Source organism: Hyla sarda, chromosome 1 (genome assembly GCF_029499605.1).
Source record: "Hyla sarda isolate aHylSar1 chromosome 1, aHylSar1.hap1, whole genome shotgun sequence".
NCBI lineage: Eukaryota > Metazoa > Chordata > Amphibia > Anura > Hylidae > Hyla > Hyla sarda.
The window spans coordinates 533,397,258-533,417,293 of NC_079189.1; the positions used below are offsets into that span (position 1 = coordinate 533,397,258).

Here is a 20,036-nt window from a genome sequence, read left to right on the forward strand (position 1 = left end):
TCCCTTCTGAGCCCTCTACTGCGCCCGCCGAACAATTTACATAGACATATGAGGTATGTGCTTACTCAAGAGAAATTGGGCTACAAATATAAGTAAACATTTTCTCCTTTTACCCCTTGTAAAAATTCAAAAATTGGGTCTACAAGAACATGCGAATGTAAAAAATGAAGATTGTGAATTTTCTCCTTCACTTTGCTTCTATTCCTGTGAAACACCTAAAGGGTTAAAATGATGACTGAATGTCATTTTGAATACTTTGGGGTGTGCAGTTTTTATAATGGGGTCTTTTGTGGGGAATTTCCAATATGAAGGCCCCTCAAATCCACTTCAAACCTGAACTGGTCCCTGAAAAATAGTGAGTTTGAAAATTTTGTGAAAAATTGGAAAATTTCTGCTGAACTTTGAAGCCCTCTGGTGTCTTCCAAAAGTAAAAACTCATCACTTTTATGATGCAAACATAAAGTAGACATATTGTATATGTGAATAAAAAATTTTTTTATTTGTAATATACATTTTCCTTACAAGCAGAGAGCTTCAAAGTTAGAAAAATGCTAAATTTTCAAATTTTTCATCAAATTTTAGGATTTTTCACAAGGAAAGGATGCAAGTTACCACAAAATTTTACCACCATGTTAAAGTAGAATATGTCACGAAAAAACAATCTCGGAATCAGAATGATAACTAAAAGCATTCCAGAGTTATTAATGTTTAAAGTGACAGTGGTCAGATGTGCAAAAAACGCTCTGGTCCTTAAGGCCAAAATGGGCTTGGTCCTGAAGGGGTTAAAGGACTTAGATAACCGAGTACAGTGACTGTCAGATGTCAGCAGGCCCATAGTGATTGAATGGAACTGCAGCATGCATAGTCGACTGCAACTTAAGCCTCTATGAATATAAAATACTGTTGAGAACAAATGCTACTTATACTTAGTTTTACTTAACAAGTGTTTACTTTCTTTAAGCAATAAGAAAATATTGAAATGGGTTGGAATTAAGCTCAGTTTTCTCTCCTACTATATTAACCCTCTTGTTCGTGCCTGATCTTACTTCATTTTTACCCTATTGGCTGTTTGGATTGACTTTTATCATTTTTTACCTCATGAGTGTTTACAGGTATGAGTCACCCAGGGCTGGTTTACTCCTTCAGGGGACTCCGGTCACTGACAGTGACAAAGAGGAGAGACCTGATCGACAGCCCAGCCCAGCCCAAGCCTCTCACTTTATGTGTTCAAATAATAGAAACACAAAAGACCGCTCATAGTTGGTGCATGGAGGGAATCCTGTGTCGAAGGACTTTGCCATTACTTTAAGGGGCTTCATACAGGTGCAATCGAATATTATAGTGAATTTTAAAAGGGAAAGTACCGGAACGCAGAGATGAGGGAACAGAAAACAATTAGGAGGAGACCAGAAAACAAGCAGAATAAAGAAGATAGAAAAACAATGCTGGTTAATATGGGAAGAAATGGAGCCCAGAAGATGATTGGTAATGTCAATGGACTGGTACAGACTGTACGGAATATTAACACCCATCAGAGTCCGACTGAGAATCACGAGATATGTAAGTTACGGCAAATACTTTTCATGTTTAGCTGATGTTCTGAATTTCCAGAATTAGTAGTTGTAGGTGTCTTCAACATATGGCAACTGCATCACTTACTTCTTCCATGCTAAAAAAAAATAAAAATAAAAAAAATACAGATATATTAAGACATTTGACATATCTGGTTGTATACTGAACTAGTTGAATACTTTTAATGCACTGGTCATTATCAGTGCCATGTGTCAACCAAATCAATATATAGTACTTTTGTTATTAGCCAGGACTTAGTACAATTTTGGCATGTATGATCGGTGCGTTTCCGAGTGCAGTTAAAAGGAAATTAGAATTTAATATAACATAGTTGTAGATGATCTCAACTGAAACTTTGTGCCTTATGAGGTCCCATCAGGGTCAAACTGGCCCAGCAGAGAGGGTCTTTCCCAGAGCCTGGAAATGTAATAACTTTCAAGGGTCTAGCAGAAAACAACCCATTTTACATTGACTTTGGAGTCGGTTATTTGCCACTAGGATCTATGCCTTAGGGCCAGTTCACACTAAGAATTTCCAGATCCACTTTTCAGAAGCCTCCTATAGATTCTGCAGCGGAATACCAGCTGTGAAAATTGTACTGATCAATGAACATGTTTTGGCAAAATTCTGCGCATGTTGCATTGCCATCAATAGTGATAGCGTTGGCCCACATGGTCCTAGCGCCGGCAGCACCTATTGCACTTAGAATCTCTGTCCGATAATTCACAAATAATCTATAAGACCTCACTTATTATATTCCCTGCATGTGCAATGATAACAACACAGATTAAATTACATCTAAAAGTGATCATGTTTTGTAAAAAAGAGAGATTGAGCCCTCAGAATCATGTCCTCTGATAGACTCAAGAAACCCCTGAATGACAAAAGGTCTCAATCATCTAGCTTGTCACCCATGTAAATAGCTTTTTAGTTAATATTGTTACATCAGACCTTTAAATAAACTAATATAATTGTGATAACATACGTTTTTTCTCTCAAAATCATTATGCTGTGTAATAATATAATTAAAAGGAATTTCATGCAAATTTATTATTTATATTTTTTAAGGGCAATGCTGACTGAATGGTTAAAGGAAAACTGTCAGATATTTTCTCCCGCACTATCCACGCTACTGGTGGATAGTGCGGGAGACGCTGATTAAAACGAGCCCTGCCATTTGCCCGCAATTGTAGTTTTATTCTATGTGTATATCTTGCTGTAACTGGCACGGCGGGGCTTCTGCAGGTTAACTGGCACTGACGTCAGGGCCACTTATGAATATTCATCCCCCCTCCCTCCAGTTCTCCCTCTTCGCCGCTCCTAACTGAAGGAAGGGGGGATGAATATTCATAAGCGGCACTGACGTCAGTGCAAGTTAACCTGCAGAAGTAAAAAAAAGGGAATACGCCTCAGCTCACCAACAGCAGGGTAGAAGACTGGAAATTCACTTCAGATATGGAGAGCAGGGCAGGCAAGCAGCGGGCCGTTTCCCGGAGAGGAACATAAAAAAAAGGGCAAAAAAGCAGGGTCATCCAGCTGCTCAAAACAATAACGGTGAAAAAATAGGTTAAAACCGATACTTCATATCGTTAAAACCAAAGGATATCCATGAAAATGAAAAAGACACACATGATGCACCGACTCGTTTCGAGCCGTAAATGACTCTTAGTCATGGCAGTGTGTTTGTGGGCAAATGCCCCTTATGTTGTATACGTTTTCAATGAACCTAGCAGAAACCAGCGATTGCTGGGACCGGAGATAGAATGAAGTGTAACATGCCATGCTTCACAGGAAACAAAGCCACAAAACAAGAAATGGAATCCAGAAAGGTAGGACGGAAAACAAGGGTAGCATGTTGGATAAACAATAGTAATAAAATTGTAGGGAAAAGGTTGAGGAATGAAGCAAGCAAAACTGATGTGTGCAAAGCATATACATATGTATCCATTATGCATCTCAAGCCTCTTTCCATATCTAAAATATATTTGTTATGTGAGTGTTTCTACATACGACAGCTACCTCATTGTATACACAAAGGAAAAGACACATGCTACAGAGACCTGAAACACTAAAGTCCGAGCAGTAGATAAGAACCAATTGGATACAACTGTCTAAGAAATAAAAAAAATATGTATATAAATGAAAATGAATATAAAAAGTTATGATGAACAAAAAAAAGAAAGATATATATCACTAAGAAGTGCAAATAATTTTTGAGTTTCATGTAAAACACAGAATATACAGTAGATTATTTTCAGAAAAATATCGTAAATCAAAGTATATGCTGATATGTGTATAAACAATACATTCCAAATATATGTCATGTGCTACAGAGGAAACTTGTATCCAAAAAACATATCATACTTAGTAACCAAATAAAATAATGAATTGAAAAAAACATGGTCAGAAATAATTAACCACAACCATATTTCATGAATGAAAATCCCAAAAGTACTGATATGCCAAAAAATTATGAACATAACCACCGCAATCAATGTTCTCAGAATGTGGCATGTAGAATATGGAAAAAAGGAAAAATGCCAAACTGTCAAACATGTACACAGGATGCAGAGAAATAATTTTACAAAGTACCGTATTTTTCGTCATATAAGATGCTCCGGCATATAAGACGCACCTAATTTTATAGGATAAAAATCTAGAAAATAAAGATTCTGAACCAAATACAATGTAAAGTATAGGACAGTGATCTTCAACCTGCGGACCTTCAGATGTTGCAAAACTACAACTCCCAGCATGCCCGGACAGCCAACGGCTGTCCGGGCATGCTGGGAGTTGTAGTTTTGCAACATCTGAAGGTCCGCAGGTTGAAGACCACTGGTATAGGAGGTAGTACTCACCTGTCCCCGCCCATCACCGCTGCCCTGGATGTCGCCCTCCATCGCTGTTGCTGCGTCCCCTGGGTGTCCCCGTCACACCGGAACGTCTCTGCTGCCCGGTTTCCTCGCTGTCCGTCACCGCCATGACGTTACTACGCACGCCGCTCCTATTGGATGACGGGACGGCGTGCGCGACGACGTGATGACGATGAAGGAGAGCGCCGGCCATGCAGGGGATCCCGGCACGGAGCAGACACCGAGGAGGCAGGTAAGGTCCCTCCCAGTGTCCTGTAAGCTGTTCGGGACGCCTCAATTTCAGACGCGGTCGGTGATGTCCTGTATTAGTCACGGGTCCCGGCCGTTGATGGCCACAGGGACCGCCGCGATAGGACAGGTATTTGCCGTATAAGACGCACCAACTTTCCCCCCCCCCCCAGTTTTGGGGAAGAAAAAGTGCGTCTTATACGGCGAAAAATACGGTATATGTATACGTATATAATAAACTGACACATATATATGTGTCTACCATGATTACATGTGTGTCTACCATGTACATGTTTGGCATTCATTCCCTGGGGAGGACGGGAATCTAAAGTCAGGATCCAAAATGCTTCTCTGTACCTTAGCTTTTTAGTGCGATCCCCTCCTCTGCGACAGGGGAATACACGTTCAATCCCAATGACTTCAAAACCAGTCGAATCTCCCTGGTGGTGATCTCTGAGGTGTCTGGTGAGACCAGACACAGATCGATTACTTGCAAATGTGTTAATTGTACATCAAAAATGCTACAATGCGTGTTTTTAGTTTTTGGGCTGTACTACCCACATATTGTATCTGACATTTGAACAGTACATTTTTGTTTAGTTATTGTAGACGTGAAAGTGGGAGTATTAATTATGAATGTACAGCAGGTATATCTAGTGGCATTGCAGTGATAACATCCTTTTGTAGTTAGCCAATTTGTATCGGATATGCTCGAAGTGAAATCACTGGGGGGATAGAATATCTCCAAGGGATTGACCTTTTTTGGCTACAAACCTAGTGCCATTTTGCAAAAGATTCGCAACTTCACCATCTTGGTATAGAATGGGCAGATGTTTCCGTAGAACATTGCAGATGTTTTTAAAGTCACTGCTATAGATCGTGGAAAAAGTAGGTATGTAAATTGAATTTGCATTAGATGGAGAGGAAGATTCACATAAGTATGTCTTCTTGTCCTTGGAATCTGCAATACGTTGCGCTCTCTTCAAAATAGAGTTGTTGTATCCTCGTTTCATGAGGCGTTTTTGAATATTTTGACAAGTTATATGGTATGCAGATGGACTGGAAGAAGCTCTTTTGGCCTGTATAAATTCCCCAATGGGTAAGTTGTGAATAGTGTGTGCAGGATGATTGCTCTTTGCATGTAAGATATTATTACCTGCACTAGGCTTGCGGAATAGTTGCGTATGGACATTGTGATTGCCAGGATCACCAGTGAGAGTCACATCCCAAAAAATTAGTGGTGTTATTGTCCATGTGGTATGTAAATTTTAGATTGTGGGAGTTATGATTTAGGTAATTGATAAAAAGGACAACCTCATCTTTGGTTCCCCTCCACACCAGGAGGAGGTCATCTATATATCAGCCGTACCACCCCACTAGGGGGTGGAAGATGTTATCGGCTGATATATACATATTTTTTATTTCTTAGACCGGTGTATCCAATTGGTCCTTATCTATTGCTCAGACTTTAGTGTTTCAGATCTCTGTAGCATGTGTCTTTTCCTTTGTGTATACAATGAGGTAGCTGTCGCATGTAGAAACACTCACATTATAACAAATATATTTTAGATATGGAAAGAGGCTTGAGATGCATAATGGATACATATGTATATGCTTTGCACACATCAGTATTGCTTGCTTCATTCCTCAACCTTTTTCTTACAATTTTATTACTATTGTTTATCCAACATACTACCCTTTTACACTGGCTTTTGTAGAGCTAATCTCCATTTACTGATATTTTCCTTGTTTTCCGTCCTACCTTTCTGGATTCCATTTCTTGTTTTGTGGCTTTGTTTCCTGCGAAGCATGGCATGTTACACTTCATTCTATCTCCGGTCCCAGCAATCACTGGTTTCCGCTAGGTTCATTGGAAATGTATACTACATAAGGGGCATTTGCCCACAAACACACTGCCATGACTGAGAGCCATTTACGGCTCAAAACGCGTCGGTGCATCATGTGTGTCTTTTTAATTTTCATGGATATCCTTTGGTTTTAACGATATGAAGTAAAAGTAAAGTTTTAACCTATTTTTTTACCGTCATTGTTTGGAGCAGCTGGAGGACCCTGCTTTTTTGCCCTTCATGATGTAACCTGCAGAAGCCCCGCCCGTGCCTGTTACAGCAAGTTATACACATAGATTAAAACTACAATTGCGGGCGAACGGCGAGGCGGATCCGGGCAAGGTAGGGCATTTTAATCAGATTCTCCCACACTATCCATCAGTAGTGTGGATAGTGCGGGAGAAAATATCTGACAGTTTTCCTTTAAGCATTGTGGTGTTAAGCATTGCACCAGAACAGACAGGCCAGGAGAGAGTTAATAGTAGAAAGGCAGTGTCTCTGAGTGGTGCTGCACTTGCTTTTCTGGGCAAGTCAGTGACTGATAACAGAGAACGACTGTTCAAGTTAGGGAGCCAATGCTGGGCCAATGTAGGTTGTGGAAACGCTATCACAGAGAGAGAGACTAGCAGATATTGAGAGACATGCTGTCCTGACGCCTTGTGTCTATGCTCAGCTAGTTTATGCCCATTCCAGCAGAGTGAGTTGCCTGGTGTAGCGAAGAGGGGCAGTGACAAGCCCAGTGGGCTTAAAGGGGTACTCCAGTGGAAAACTTTTTAAATTTTTTTTAAATCAACTAGTGCCAGAAAGTTAAACAGATTTGTAAATTACTTCTAATTAAAAAAGTAATACTTTCAGTACTTATTAGCGGCTGTATACTACAGAGAAAATGCTTTTCTTTTTGGATTTCTCTTCTGTCACGACCATAGTGCTCTCTGCTGACCTCTGCTGTCCATTCCTAAAATGGACAGCAGAGGTCAGCAGTTCAACTAGTTCAGCTTTCCATGGGAGTACCCCTTTAAGGAGGATTAGCCATCTGAATATGTGAACATTTAAGTGTTGCACTGTACTGCTGTTAATGCTGCTGTTTCAAGTGAAGTGAAGGAGATCTGTAGTGCAATATAATGTATCCCCTATTCGAAGGATAGGGGATAAGTTATAGATCACGGGGGGTCCGAGTGCTGGGGACCCCCGGGATCTCCTGGACGGGGCCACAGCAGTATGCTGGAAAGGGGGCGTTCCATCCCTGCATGATGCGGCGGCCGATACGCCCCCTCCATGTACCCCATAGATATACATGGAGATCCCGGGGCCCCATCGCTTGGACCCCCCGCGATCTATAACTTATCCCCTATCCTTTTGATAGGGGATAAATTATTTTGCGCTGGAATACTCTTTTAAAGAGATGGCACCTGCCTACTCAGTGTCCTAGGAGCATACTCTTATCGTGTAAAAATTTGTGCAACATGAGTGCCACATGCTTGCAAGCATGGCTAGTTGGGAAATTTGTGAGGTAATAGTAATGTAGATGTTTAGAGGGTCACTTTGGTTGCAAATAGACTTTGGTGGACCCAAGTTAGTTGTTCAACCGCAAAAAAAATAAAAAATAACAAACAATCACGTAATCCAGGGACTTGGTCAAACACACAGCCAGAGATCTGGCACCAAAGTGGGTACTCAGGAATAGCTGAAGTCAGGACACCGGAAAAGCAGTGTAGCCAAAAGTCAGAACCAGAATGAATGTCAGCCAGACCAGGGTCATACACAGAATCACAATCAGAAACAACTGGAATGCACTTGGAGATCAGAGACCATGCAAAGGCAGAGACAGAGTAAACTGTATCTGGTTAAATAGTCAGGACCCAACAGGGAAGGGGCAGGCTAATTAACTAAGGAAACGAGGAGCTGTGTTTCTGTCTACTGAGTTGCAAGTAGTGGAGCTGGGGAATGGGGAGAACCCTAAGAGGCCTCCCCCCCATATGCTGTTTTATGTAAAAGATAGCAGATCAAAAGTTAAGCAGGTTAAACACAAATCAAAGAACATTAGTATGCACTATGACCTTGAAATGACAATAACGTACACACACACATCTGGCATTCAAGTAGTGTATTCTCGCCTTTCTACTTTGTGCAGGGCTTCCAGAGTTCTCTTTCTGTGAGTTTGAACATGTCATGTTTTCTAAAAAAAAACAAACGAAACAAACGTTTAAAGCTTTGCTTTCACACCACGTTTTCAGCCTATGGCAACCGGATCCAGCTGGGGGAGGGGAAAACCGTGCGCTCCCATACCCCAGCTGGACCGGTGCTGAAATCCATTGACTTTAATGACCCGATCTGAGTCACCGTTTGACTCCGGTCGGCTCCTTTCTGCCCCGTTTACGGTTTTGTGACCGGACTTAAAACCGTAGTATACTACGGTTTTAGGTTCAGTCAGAAAACTGGATACGGGTCGAAAATGAGCCGACCGGAGTCAAACGGTGACTCTGGTCGGCTCATTAAAGACAATAATTTTCCACGCCGGTCCGGCTGGGGTACGGGAGCGCACGGTTTTCCCCTCCCCCAGCCGGATCCGGCAGCTGTAGGCTGAAAACGTGGTGTGAAAGCACCCTTACAAAGTGTGTTTCTAAGTAATTACGACATAGAAGCTTTGCCTCATCACATCTGTTGTCAGGCATTGGGATATGAGTTGTCTAGATATGATTAGTCTATTCTATGGTAAAGGTTAATGAAAAGGAGTGCATCAAAGTGGAGGATCAAATTGTCACAGGAAATGCTAGAAAACCTTGAGGCAAACAGAATTTTACAACAGGAGCTTATGAGTATTGTGACTGTATTTGAGGTGCTGTACATATCAGGGGTATTTCCTCACAAATATACCTCACATATATTCATCAAGACCTGTGCTGAGGAAAAGTTGACCAGTTTCCCATAGCAGCCAATCAGATCACTTCTTTTATTTTCAAAGGCCTTTTAAAAAATGAAAGAAGCCATCTGGTTGCTATGGGCAACTGGTCAACTTTTCCTCTGCCCAAGTCTTGATGAATCTCCCTCCATGTGCTGAAGTGTGAACAGAATCTCTTTTAAGCCTACTAATTTTGTTTAAAAAAAGTCAGACTTTTTTAAAAATTAGTAAAATAATACAAAATGGTTATTGTTTTGACCCCAAAAAATATACAGAACATGTTAGCTGTAATGTAAAGTGCACTGCATATACATAACCCCCTCCTAAAAGGTGCAACATTTGGGGGTTGTTTTTTTTTTCATGAACATTAATTTGCATTAACGTCCTACCCAGAATTTGACTATGAAGCAATTGCAGAAGCTGCACTCACTTCATAGACGACAGGACCTTCTTGCTAATGGCAGACATCAGCAGTCATTAACCCTTCAGATGCCGTGATCAATACTGATCAGAGCATCTTAAGCAGTTGTGGTAATTGTATTGACTTAACAGACCACTCACAGCACAATCGTGGGGGGTTTGATGGGTGAAAAGCAGCCGGACATCTCCTCTCCTGGCTACTGCTGCTCTGGGAAATCTTCTTGCATAGTCTGCCCACAAAGGCAGACTAAACAAGTAAATTGTTGATATAGCTGATCAGCTGCCAAAGCATAGCACTAAACAGTAATAGAATTTCAAAGACTGCTATTAATGGTCCCCTTTGGAAACCTACAAAATGTAAAATAAATAGTAAAAAAAAAAGTTTTTACAAAATGTGAATAAGCCCCTACCACAATAAAAATTTTAATCACCCCTTTTTCCCATTGTATGAAAATGAGTAAAAAAATAAATAAATTAAATAATAAACATATTTGGTATAGGCAATATTCAATAGTAGAGAGACAAACTCGGCACAGCTCGCCTAATTATTAGCACCTGTCATCCAATGCCTCTGCTGGCTCAACCACGTCTGATGGTGCTCACTGGTAATAGCAAAGTCCAATGCAAATATTCAATTGAAAAGAGAAAAGAAAACCAGGGCAACTCACCAAGTACGTAAACTTCAAGCTTCTTTATTAATCCATATAGGGTATGAACAGTGCAAGACACTGGTGGACAGAACACAGGGGGACGTTCGTTCGGGGCTACGGTGCCGTTTCGCAAGATATGCTTCAACTGGCCCACCAAGGGCCAGTTGAAGCATATCTTGCGAAACGGCACCGTAGCCCCGAACGGACGTCCCCCTGTGTTCTGTCCACCAGTGTCTTGCACTGTTCATACCCTATATGGATTAATAAAGAAGCTTGAAGTTTACGTACTTGGTGAGTTGCCCTGGTTTTCTTTTCTCTTTTCAATTGAATATATTTGGTATAGGTGCATAAATGTTCAAACTATTAAAATATAATCTTAAATGGGTTATCCAGCATAAGGTGATTTTAGTACGTACCTGGCAGACAGTAATGGACATGCTTAGGAAGGATCTGCGCTTGTCTTGGGCTAAATGGCTATGCTGTGAGATTACCATAACACTGTGGCTAGCTTTCTGTGAACTTGTATTTCCTGTTTTCAGTTTTCTTGTTTGCCTACCATTCCCATGATACCATTTTCCTCCTTCCCAAACATCAGCTACCCCACCCATTGAAACATAAATGAGCTGCAGACCTGTGGTTTTCAATCAGGGTGCCTCCAACTGTTGCATTACTTGCAGCTTGCTCTCTCCACCCATTGAAGCAGACAGGCTCCCTGTCATCCGCTGACTAGTGAGTCAGGTCTCGACCGCATTGCAAGCTAGGAAAAATCCGAGACAGCAGTCATTTTGTATGCTGTTAAAAATAAATATCAGGATGAAAATCACATGGGAATTGTGAGAAAACCGTCACACACAGATAAAGACACTATATTATGAACTGCACTAACTTTACAGCCCCTGTACAGCCCCATAGTCAAATAAAAAAAATTCCTGGAATACCCCTTTAATAATCCCATATGGTCCAAAATTGTTGATTTTTGGTTACATAACATTTAAAAAAATGGAATAAAAAGTAATCAAAAAAGTCACATATACACAAAACTAAAGATCACAATGCAAAAAATTAGACCTCATACAACCATGTATACATAAAAATTAGAAAATGATAGGGGGTCAGAATAGGGCAATTTTAAACATACATATTTTTGTTGTTTTTTGTTTTTTTATTAAAGCAGTACAAAAAAAAAAGAATCATTCAACCATGGGTATCATTTTATTCCTTTGACTCACAGAATAAACAACATTCCAGTTCATAAAATGTTATAAAGTGCAAACTCAAGCCCTCATATGGGTCTGTGAATGGAAAAATAAGAGTATGGCTCTTAAAAGGTCAGGAGGAAAAACAAAAATGCAAAAAATCTAATGGGCTGTGTCCATAAGGGGTAAAAGCTAAATATTTATTCCCTTTTCCCTATTCTCCAAGGTTGCTTTTCAGGCCAATGGTTTTTAATGGTCTTCACAGTTTAATTGTACCTTTACATGAAGGTGTTGGCATGACAAAAGCTTATGTGTCTATTTATTCCAATATTATGTTGTTCCAGTGTTAAAAAATGAGATGGAGTTTCATCAAGCAGCAAAGAAAAATGATGTGGAAACAATGGCCGCACTCAAAGAAAAGAAAGTGAACATTAATTCTAAAAATGTGGTAAGATTAAGTATTATAATAATGCCAGCATCGCAATTGCTGAATAGGTCAAAATAAGTCAAAATCACTTAATGGACCTGAAATATCTTTCGAACCAATGAATCTCTTTTTGGAAGGTTGTACAAAGTGTGTTAGGGTTCGTTCACATCTAGTTGGACAAGAATAGAGAAAAAAGGTTGAATTCTTTGCCTGAGGGCTGTATCTGTATTCAAACTATTTTGTCAACCTGCAAATTGCAAATGAAGTACAACATTTTGTAATACCACTGTGTGCTAGTGTGTACAGTAACTTATCAATGTATGTTGAATAAAATCTGTTGGTTGTTCTTTTCCTAGCTTGATCGCACTGCTCTACATTTTGCGGTAGCAGGAAACCATTATCAAGCCGTGTCCTTTCTTCTCAACCATAAAGCGCGAGTTGATATTGTGGATAGGGTAAGAGGAAAATATTGCTATTACTGCTTGATTACAAGTTATTAGAGTTGTGGAAAGTTAAAAAAAGAGAGTGTGCTCCAAAGGGCCATGGACAAGAATGATGCTGTTTCGAAAGAAAAAAAAGAGACAAAAATGCTATACAGTATTCTATTCTTTATTTTACACATTTTAGTTATTTAATTTGTAGTAAGTTGTATTTACAATCCTCAGAGGAACTTGCTATTGATCCCATACTTGCCTGTCTCTCTTCCTTTTTTTTGTTCTGATTACAAGAAGGGGTAAAAATATACAAAACTAGTAAGATTAATAATATGTTAGAGACAAAATAATTGCATGTAGCATGTAAGTTACCCAACTAAACAAATGTTGTAATTCTATAAGCAATTGCTTAGCTGCTAGAAGTACCATGGGGCACGTAGGGAGGGTTGATCCAAGGTTTTGAGCTAAGAGCACAGATTGTAAGGGGTGCTGCATTTTCATACTGCTATGGAAGGTCCGACTTGCAAACCATAGGATGAGATTATTATGTAGTAAGATATTAAAGGGGTTATCCAGGAAAAAAATATTTTTTCATATATCAACTGGCTCCAGAAAGATAAACAGATTTGTAAATTACTTATATTAAAAAATCTTAATCCTTTCAGTACTTATGAGCTTCTGAAGTTAAGGTTGTTCTTTTCTGTCTAAGTCCTCTCTGATGACACCTGTCTCGGGTGACAGAGACCTGCTTGTCCTCAGTGTACAGAGCCCTGCTTGTCCAAAGTGTACAGAGCCCTGCTTGTCCTCAGTGTACAGAGCCCTGCTTGTCCTCAGTGTACAGAGCCCTACTTGTCCTCAGTGTACAGAGCCCTGCTTGTCCGCACTGCACAGAGCCCTGCTTGTCCTCAGTGTACAGAGCCCTGCTTGTCCTCAGTGCATAGAGCCCTGCTTGTCCTCAGTGTACAGAGCCCTGCTTGTCCTCAGTGTACAGAACCCTGCTTGTCCTCAGTGCACAGAGCCCTGCTTGTCCTCAGTGTACAGAGCCCTGCTTGTCCTCAGTGTACAGAGCCCTGCTTGTCCTCAGTGTACAGAGCCCTGCTTGTCCTCACTGCACAGAGCCCTGCTTGTCCTCACTGCACAGAGCCCTGCTTGTAGTCAGTACACTGTGTAGTCCACCTACACTTCCTGTATTTAGTCTCCTCACAGAGACGAACAGACAATATACACATGTTTTAACCAATGTACATTACAAATACACCTATAATGTTATTTTCTACATTATATAAAAGATTTTTGCTAATGACAGGTACACTTTAAGAATTTTTTTACACTGAGCGATTATCAGTCAAACACCCTAGGGATCAGAAGCAAATGCTTCTCCATAGGCTGATCACATCTTTTATGCAGCCCTAAAACTCATCTTGCAGTGTATATAGATATACTGTATGTGCTGCGGACAATCAAGCGAACAGCCACACATACATTCCAGCGATCCCTTATGTAGATGTTCACCATTAATAGTTGTGCCATGTATTTCAACGTGATTCACTTGTATATAGGTGATCAGCAGAGGGATTGGACGGTTGTCTGTGTAAAAAGACCCCTAGTTTTTCTACAAAGGTGAGTCCCAAACAAGAGGTCACCACACCTAGTAACAAAGGTAATGGGACAAACTAAGACTTTACCTTCTCTCCCAATTAGCAGTTGCATTATGTCTTTTTGGTACATACACCCTTGCCATATTTGCACCATTTATACAGTAGTGCAGTGCTTTGTTCGGTTGAGTAACTTACAAACTACGACCCCCTTTTGATACCACTGCTACTTAAATTGTGTTTTTCTTTACTAAGATAAGCCGCAAGTTACCATAAACCCTCTATAACCAACCCGTTCTTTTTCCAGCATGGCCTCACTGTTCTCCACCTGGCTGCATGGTCAGCAGACCTAGCAACTGTGCAGATGCTGATCAAAGCAGGGGCAAACCAGAAAGCCGTAAATGAGGTCTGTATCACTATATAACATTTCTTTTTAGGGACACCAAACATTGGGGGGGATGGGGGTGGGGGCACTAAACATTAGTGTTTTAAGATGTGTGCATTTACAAGATGGTGAAAGTGATGCAATTGTCATGACAAATTTGGCTAGGCATTTTGGACACCTTATGGTTTGAATACATATACACCAATTTGTTTTGCTCCATAAACCAGCCCTTTACCCCTTAAAGGGACTTTCCAGGGATAAATCCCTCACATCACAGTTTCTTTGTCATGCCCACATGAACTGCCCGCTTAAACAATCACTGACTTAAGCAGGACATTAAATTACTTAAGCAGGACACCACTGTAGCCAGTGCCTGGCTGAGCAGGGTGATTCCTGGTGGATGATGCATCAAAGGAACCAGGAAGAAGCAGTGAAGAGGAGGGAATGGGAAGATCAAAACGGCCAAAGCCATTGAAAAAAAAAAATAATCATGGACAACCACTTTAATGACGTGGCTCTTTTACTTTTTTTTTTATCATGTTGTAAAACCAATAACTTTAAGAAAAAGTTTTTTTATGTAGCCACATAATGGCTTTTTAATGCTTTTTTTTTTTTTTACTACTTTTGCACAATTAAAAATTATTTTTTTGTTGTTGCTATATGGGGGGGCTTGTTTTGTATAGAATGAGGTGATGTTTTTATTGGGGTTTTATCACTCTTTATTCACTCTTTGTTTTTTCATTTAGAATAGAAGTTACAGCATAATCTTTATATATATATATATATATATATATATATATATTTTTTTTTTTTTTTTCCGTGTCCCTAAATTTATTGTTTCACTAGAGGACTTGATGATCTCTCACTTGCTCATATAACTTCTGTATTGTAATACATTATGCATGTCATCGTAACATTGGTTCTGTAAAAGGTGTATAAAGAAGACAGCCCTCAGGTCATTCCAGTTACATTAGCGGATGCCCCAAAATGGATGACAGTTCCTCTGCCTAATGACATAGATGACATAGTTGTTGTTAATTGTGATATCTAAGTTGCTAAACAGTTGGAAACAGAGTTATCTCTGATCTGAAACATTACTGCAGGATGTCACTGCATCGGATATGTACAGAGATTCAGGCAAATAGGAGCAGGTTAATAAGACATTTTGCACATCTTACATCATCTCCTCATATGTCTCCTCTTAGCCACGTCCCTTTTTTAAAGCTTTCAAGATTTTTTTTTTTTAAGTACATCCTCCATTTTTACTTCAAATACAGGTAAAACACCAGACATACCAGGCCATTCACATTCTTTGGAAGTGAATGGATGTATTTTTAAAATGCTTCAATTAAGAATTGATTTTTTCATGAAGAAGAGTGCTGGACCTCAAAATGTTCCTGGCTTCTGTATATGCGGTTGGAATTCACTGCATTTGCTACAAACAGACACCCAGGTTCTTTATGAGAGAAAATGTGTCTGATGTACCCATACCAACCAATCACAGCTCAGCCTTCATAACTCAAATTCCTCTGGTAAAATAAAAGCGATGAAAGAGTTGTACTTGATAAAATCAGACACATTTTTGTCTCATACAGATCGATAAATATTGGGAAGCGAGCTGAAACACATCTTTTCGTCCTATTTTTGAGGTACATTTGTGCTTTTTGGCTCTCCATTTAAGGCTAAGCTCAAATCAGCATTGTGCTTTCTTGTTCAAAGTCCACTTTTCTTTTTTTTGCATCAAATGGACCTTGCACAAGGGATACCGCCTGGTTCAATTGAATTTAAATTGGGTCTATCAGGTTTCCGGTAGGTGTAAGTTGTTTGCTTGCAGTATTTTTTTTTCTTGAAAAAAGTCTTGTGATTTAGACAAACTCAGGGACAGAGCTCCTCACAACGGAGCACAATGCTGATGTGGATGAGGCCTAACAAGGAGCAAGACTTAGGTCTGACTGAAATGCACCAAAATCTTATCTATGCACCAAAACATAGTCTGAAATATGCCAGATACAAAACAGCATGAGCCACTAAGGTAAAATATGGCGCATTTCCTAACTTTACACTGTCAAAGTATTAGACAGATTTAAAACATCTAGGCCATTGTAGGAAGGATTTAAGAATACATTAAATATTAGAGATGAGCGAATTTTAGAAAAATTCGATTCAGCCTATACGCCGAATTTTCCGGAATTTTTTTCAAATAGAGGAACCTAAAAATGTTTATTTAATATGCCAGCAGCATTAGGAGACCACATGGCGGTACAGTGACACAGCCTGGAGGTGGCGGAAGCATGAGGAGACCATATAGTGGCTGACTGACACAGCCTGTAGTTGGCAGCAGCAAGAGCAGACCATATCGTGGCTGAATGACAATAGCCTGGATTTGGCGGCAGCATGAGGAGACCATATAGTGGCTGAATGACACAGCCTTGAGTTGTTTTGGCAGCATGAGGAGACCATATAGTGGCTGAATGACACAGCCTGGAGGTGGCGTAAGCAGGAGGAGACCATATAGTTGCAGAATACGACAGCCTGGAGGTGGCTGGAGACTTTAACAGGAACAAAATGGTACACCACTTAGATGTATGTATGTGGTATGCACTTATAAGGGGAGGACAATGCGCTCCAGTAGGCTTTTTTAAAACAGTATTTGTCTACAACACCAGCAGGTGTGTACTTTTGGCTGGCCTTTCACAGTATCTAGGCCCTTAAGACTTTATCATGAACAAAATGGTACACCACGCTCTGTTCACCTTAACTGGCTGGCTACTATTAGCTTTTCAGTTGTTGTACACACCAGTGCTGCACCACACAGTCGCTGTGTACTACACCCAAAATTACACTTTCCCTCTCAATCTCACTCCCTTCCCTATCAGTGCTTCTAGGCTGGATTTGGGTTTGAGGTGAATTGCTGCTGTAAAATAGCTTTTCTGTGCAACACACACTGCTCTATGTCCCTCTCTGCAACAGAACGCTGATGTGACTGGGAGGATAATTGCTGCAGTAAAAATGCTTTTCTGTGCAATACACACTGCTCTCTGTTCCTCTCTCTCTGTAATAGAACGCTGATGTGACTGGTCACAAGATGGCTGCTGATTATATAGGGCTGTGACATCACAGGGGTGACCGTCTGCTGATAGGCTGTATGCTGCATGTGATTCAGGGTCATCCTGTCTACCCGCCTTCCCGCCTTGCCTTCCCGCGTTCCCAGAATTCCTTGCCCCATGTCCTCACATGTGGATCCATCATTTGAGATGCCTGGACCTGAACCGCACTAAATTGTGCTCAATGAAGCAATTTGTGCGATCGAATCGCGGCTATATTCGCATTCATTAGGAATTAAATTTTTGCTGAAATTCGTAACAAATTTGGATTTGTCAGATTCGATTCGCTCATCCCTATTAAATATAATTGAAAGGCATTGCAACAATAGACATTACTTCAGAATATAGTGTAACTAAGCTTTGTGTCATTCACACCTAATAACCATCATTTTAAAAGATATTTAGTCTGGAATATCTGGGGAAAATGTATGATATGAAAAATAAAATATGATTGCTTTTTTGCAGGATGGAATGAATGTTTTGCATTTTGCTGCCCAGAATGATAAGAATGATATAGTGGATTATCTGCTGAAGGAGCTGCAACTGAAAGACTTGAACATCAGGGAAGTGGTAAGTGTTCTACTTTAGGGTGGAACCATACGATTGGGTTTGTACTGCACCACACCAGTTTCCCATAATAAGTAATGGAGAAATTAAATGAGTGCATTAATAGTGCATTTCTGCATTGGCAAGGTTGATTCTGCAGTTAGACACATGTTTTTCGTCTGCGTCTACATACAGATTTTGACCACATTGTCATTGTTTCTGCTGAACTGTGTGCGGATAACGTGCTATTCAAGCAGAAACTGAAACAGCAAATTCAACCAACAAGCAAGTTCAATATAAATAAATGTAAGCGAAGGACCTGGCTGTCAATCACAGCCAGGATCCCACCGCAACTGCCGAGACCGAGATTGTACTGGTTAGCGGTAAATGTTCTACTTTAGGGTGGAAACACACTATGTGACTGACTGACAGCCAGGTCCTGCGACGATCTCCTGCACCGCATCCCAGAGCAGTAGACTGGCACAGAACCCAGCTGTCAATCACAACCAGGATGCCACCGCAACTGCAGAGACCAAGATTGTACTTTGTTTGGTCCTCATCAGCACTGCACTCAAAATTCTGCTATTTGTTACTGGAAACAGTCAACAAGTTTGTCGACAGATACACTTCTAAGAGCTGATCCAGGTAATACACATATATTAGGGAATGGCTGGCTGTCTGTTTCTGTATTTTTGGTATTTCATGCTGCTTTCTCCATTCATATACAGAGCTGCATGTTTCTGGACATACAGAAGTGGGAGCCTGGTTTTAGAGTGCGGTATCTTCTGAAAATGAAAATCACAAGAATTTGTAGTTTTCACCTCTGCTTGCAGGCTGTTGACTTCTGAGTTTTTACAAATTGTTGGCAGGCTGTGCACTGTGTGATGTGTAGTCACTCCCCTGTGTATGTGAATGGGGATGTGCTACAGTTCATTCTACAGTGAGTGGATGGGTGTAAAAGGGGTGGATAGTAGACAAGTGTCAGCACAACTGCGATGGTGGTGGTGGTGGTGGTGGTGCATGAGGTGGCATTAACCCCTTAAGGACTCAGGGTTTTTCCGTTTTTGCACTTTCGTTTTTTCCTCCTTACCTTTTAAAAATCATAACCCTTTCAATTTTCCACCTAAAAATCCATATTATGGCTTATTTTTTGCGTCGCCAATTCTACTTTGCAGTGACATTAGTCATTTTACCCAAAAATGCACGGCGAAACGGAAAAAAAAATCATTGTGCGACAAAATCGAAAAAAAAACGCCATTTTGTAACTTTTGGGGGCTTTCGTTTCTACGCAGTGCATATTTCGGTAAAAATTACACCTTATCATTATTCTGTAGGTCCATACGGTTAAAATGATACCCTACTTATACAGGTTTGATTTTGTCGCACTTCTGGAAAAAATCATAACTACATGCAGGAAAATTTATACGTTTAAAAATGTCATCTTCTGACCCCTATAACTTTTTTATTTTTCCATGTATGGGGTGGTATGAGGACTCATTTTTTGCGCCGTGATCTGAAGTTTTTATCGGTATGATTTTTGTTTTGATCGGACTTTTTGATCACTTTTTATTCATTTTTTAATGATATAAAAAGTGACCAAAATACGCTTTTTTGGACTTTGGAATTTTTTTGCGCGTACGCCATTGACCGTACGGCTTAATTAATGATATATTTTTATAGTTCGGACATTTACGCACGCGGCGATACCACATATGTTTATTTTTTATTTTTTTTACACTGTTTTATTTTTTTTATGGGAAAAGGGGGGTGATTCAAACTTTTATTAGGGAAGGGGTTAAATGACCTTTATTAACACTTTTTTTTAACATTTTTTTTGCAGTGTTATAGGTCCCATAGGGA

At 40.2% G+C, this 20,036-nt stretch overlaps 1 protein-coding gene across 1 annotated transcript in view; it reads left to right on the forward strand.

Annotated features, from left to right (window-relative positions):
* Nucleotides 1–949: 949 nt before the first annotated feature.
* Nucleotides 950–20,036, forward strand: part of ANKDD1B (ankyrin repeat and death domain containing 1B) — a 62,499-nt gene continuing 43,412 nt past the window's right edge. Inside the window, exons 1-5 of the mRNA XM_056540331.1 lie at nucleotides 950–1,560; nucleotides 12,030–12,133; nucleotides 12,469–12,567; nucleotides 14,449–14,547; nucleotides 18,096–18,200. Coding sequence (XP_056396306.1) covers nucleotides 1,377–1,560; nucleotides 12,030–12,133; nucleotides 12,469–12,567; nucleotides 14,449–14,547; nucleotides 18,096–18,200 — 591 coding nt within the window. The 5' untranslated portion in view covers nucleotides 950–1,376. The remainder of the gene's footprint in view (nucleotides 1,561–12,029; nucleotides 12,134–12,468; nucleotides 12,568–14,448; nucleotides 14,548–18,095; nucleotides 18,201–20,036) is intronic.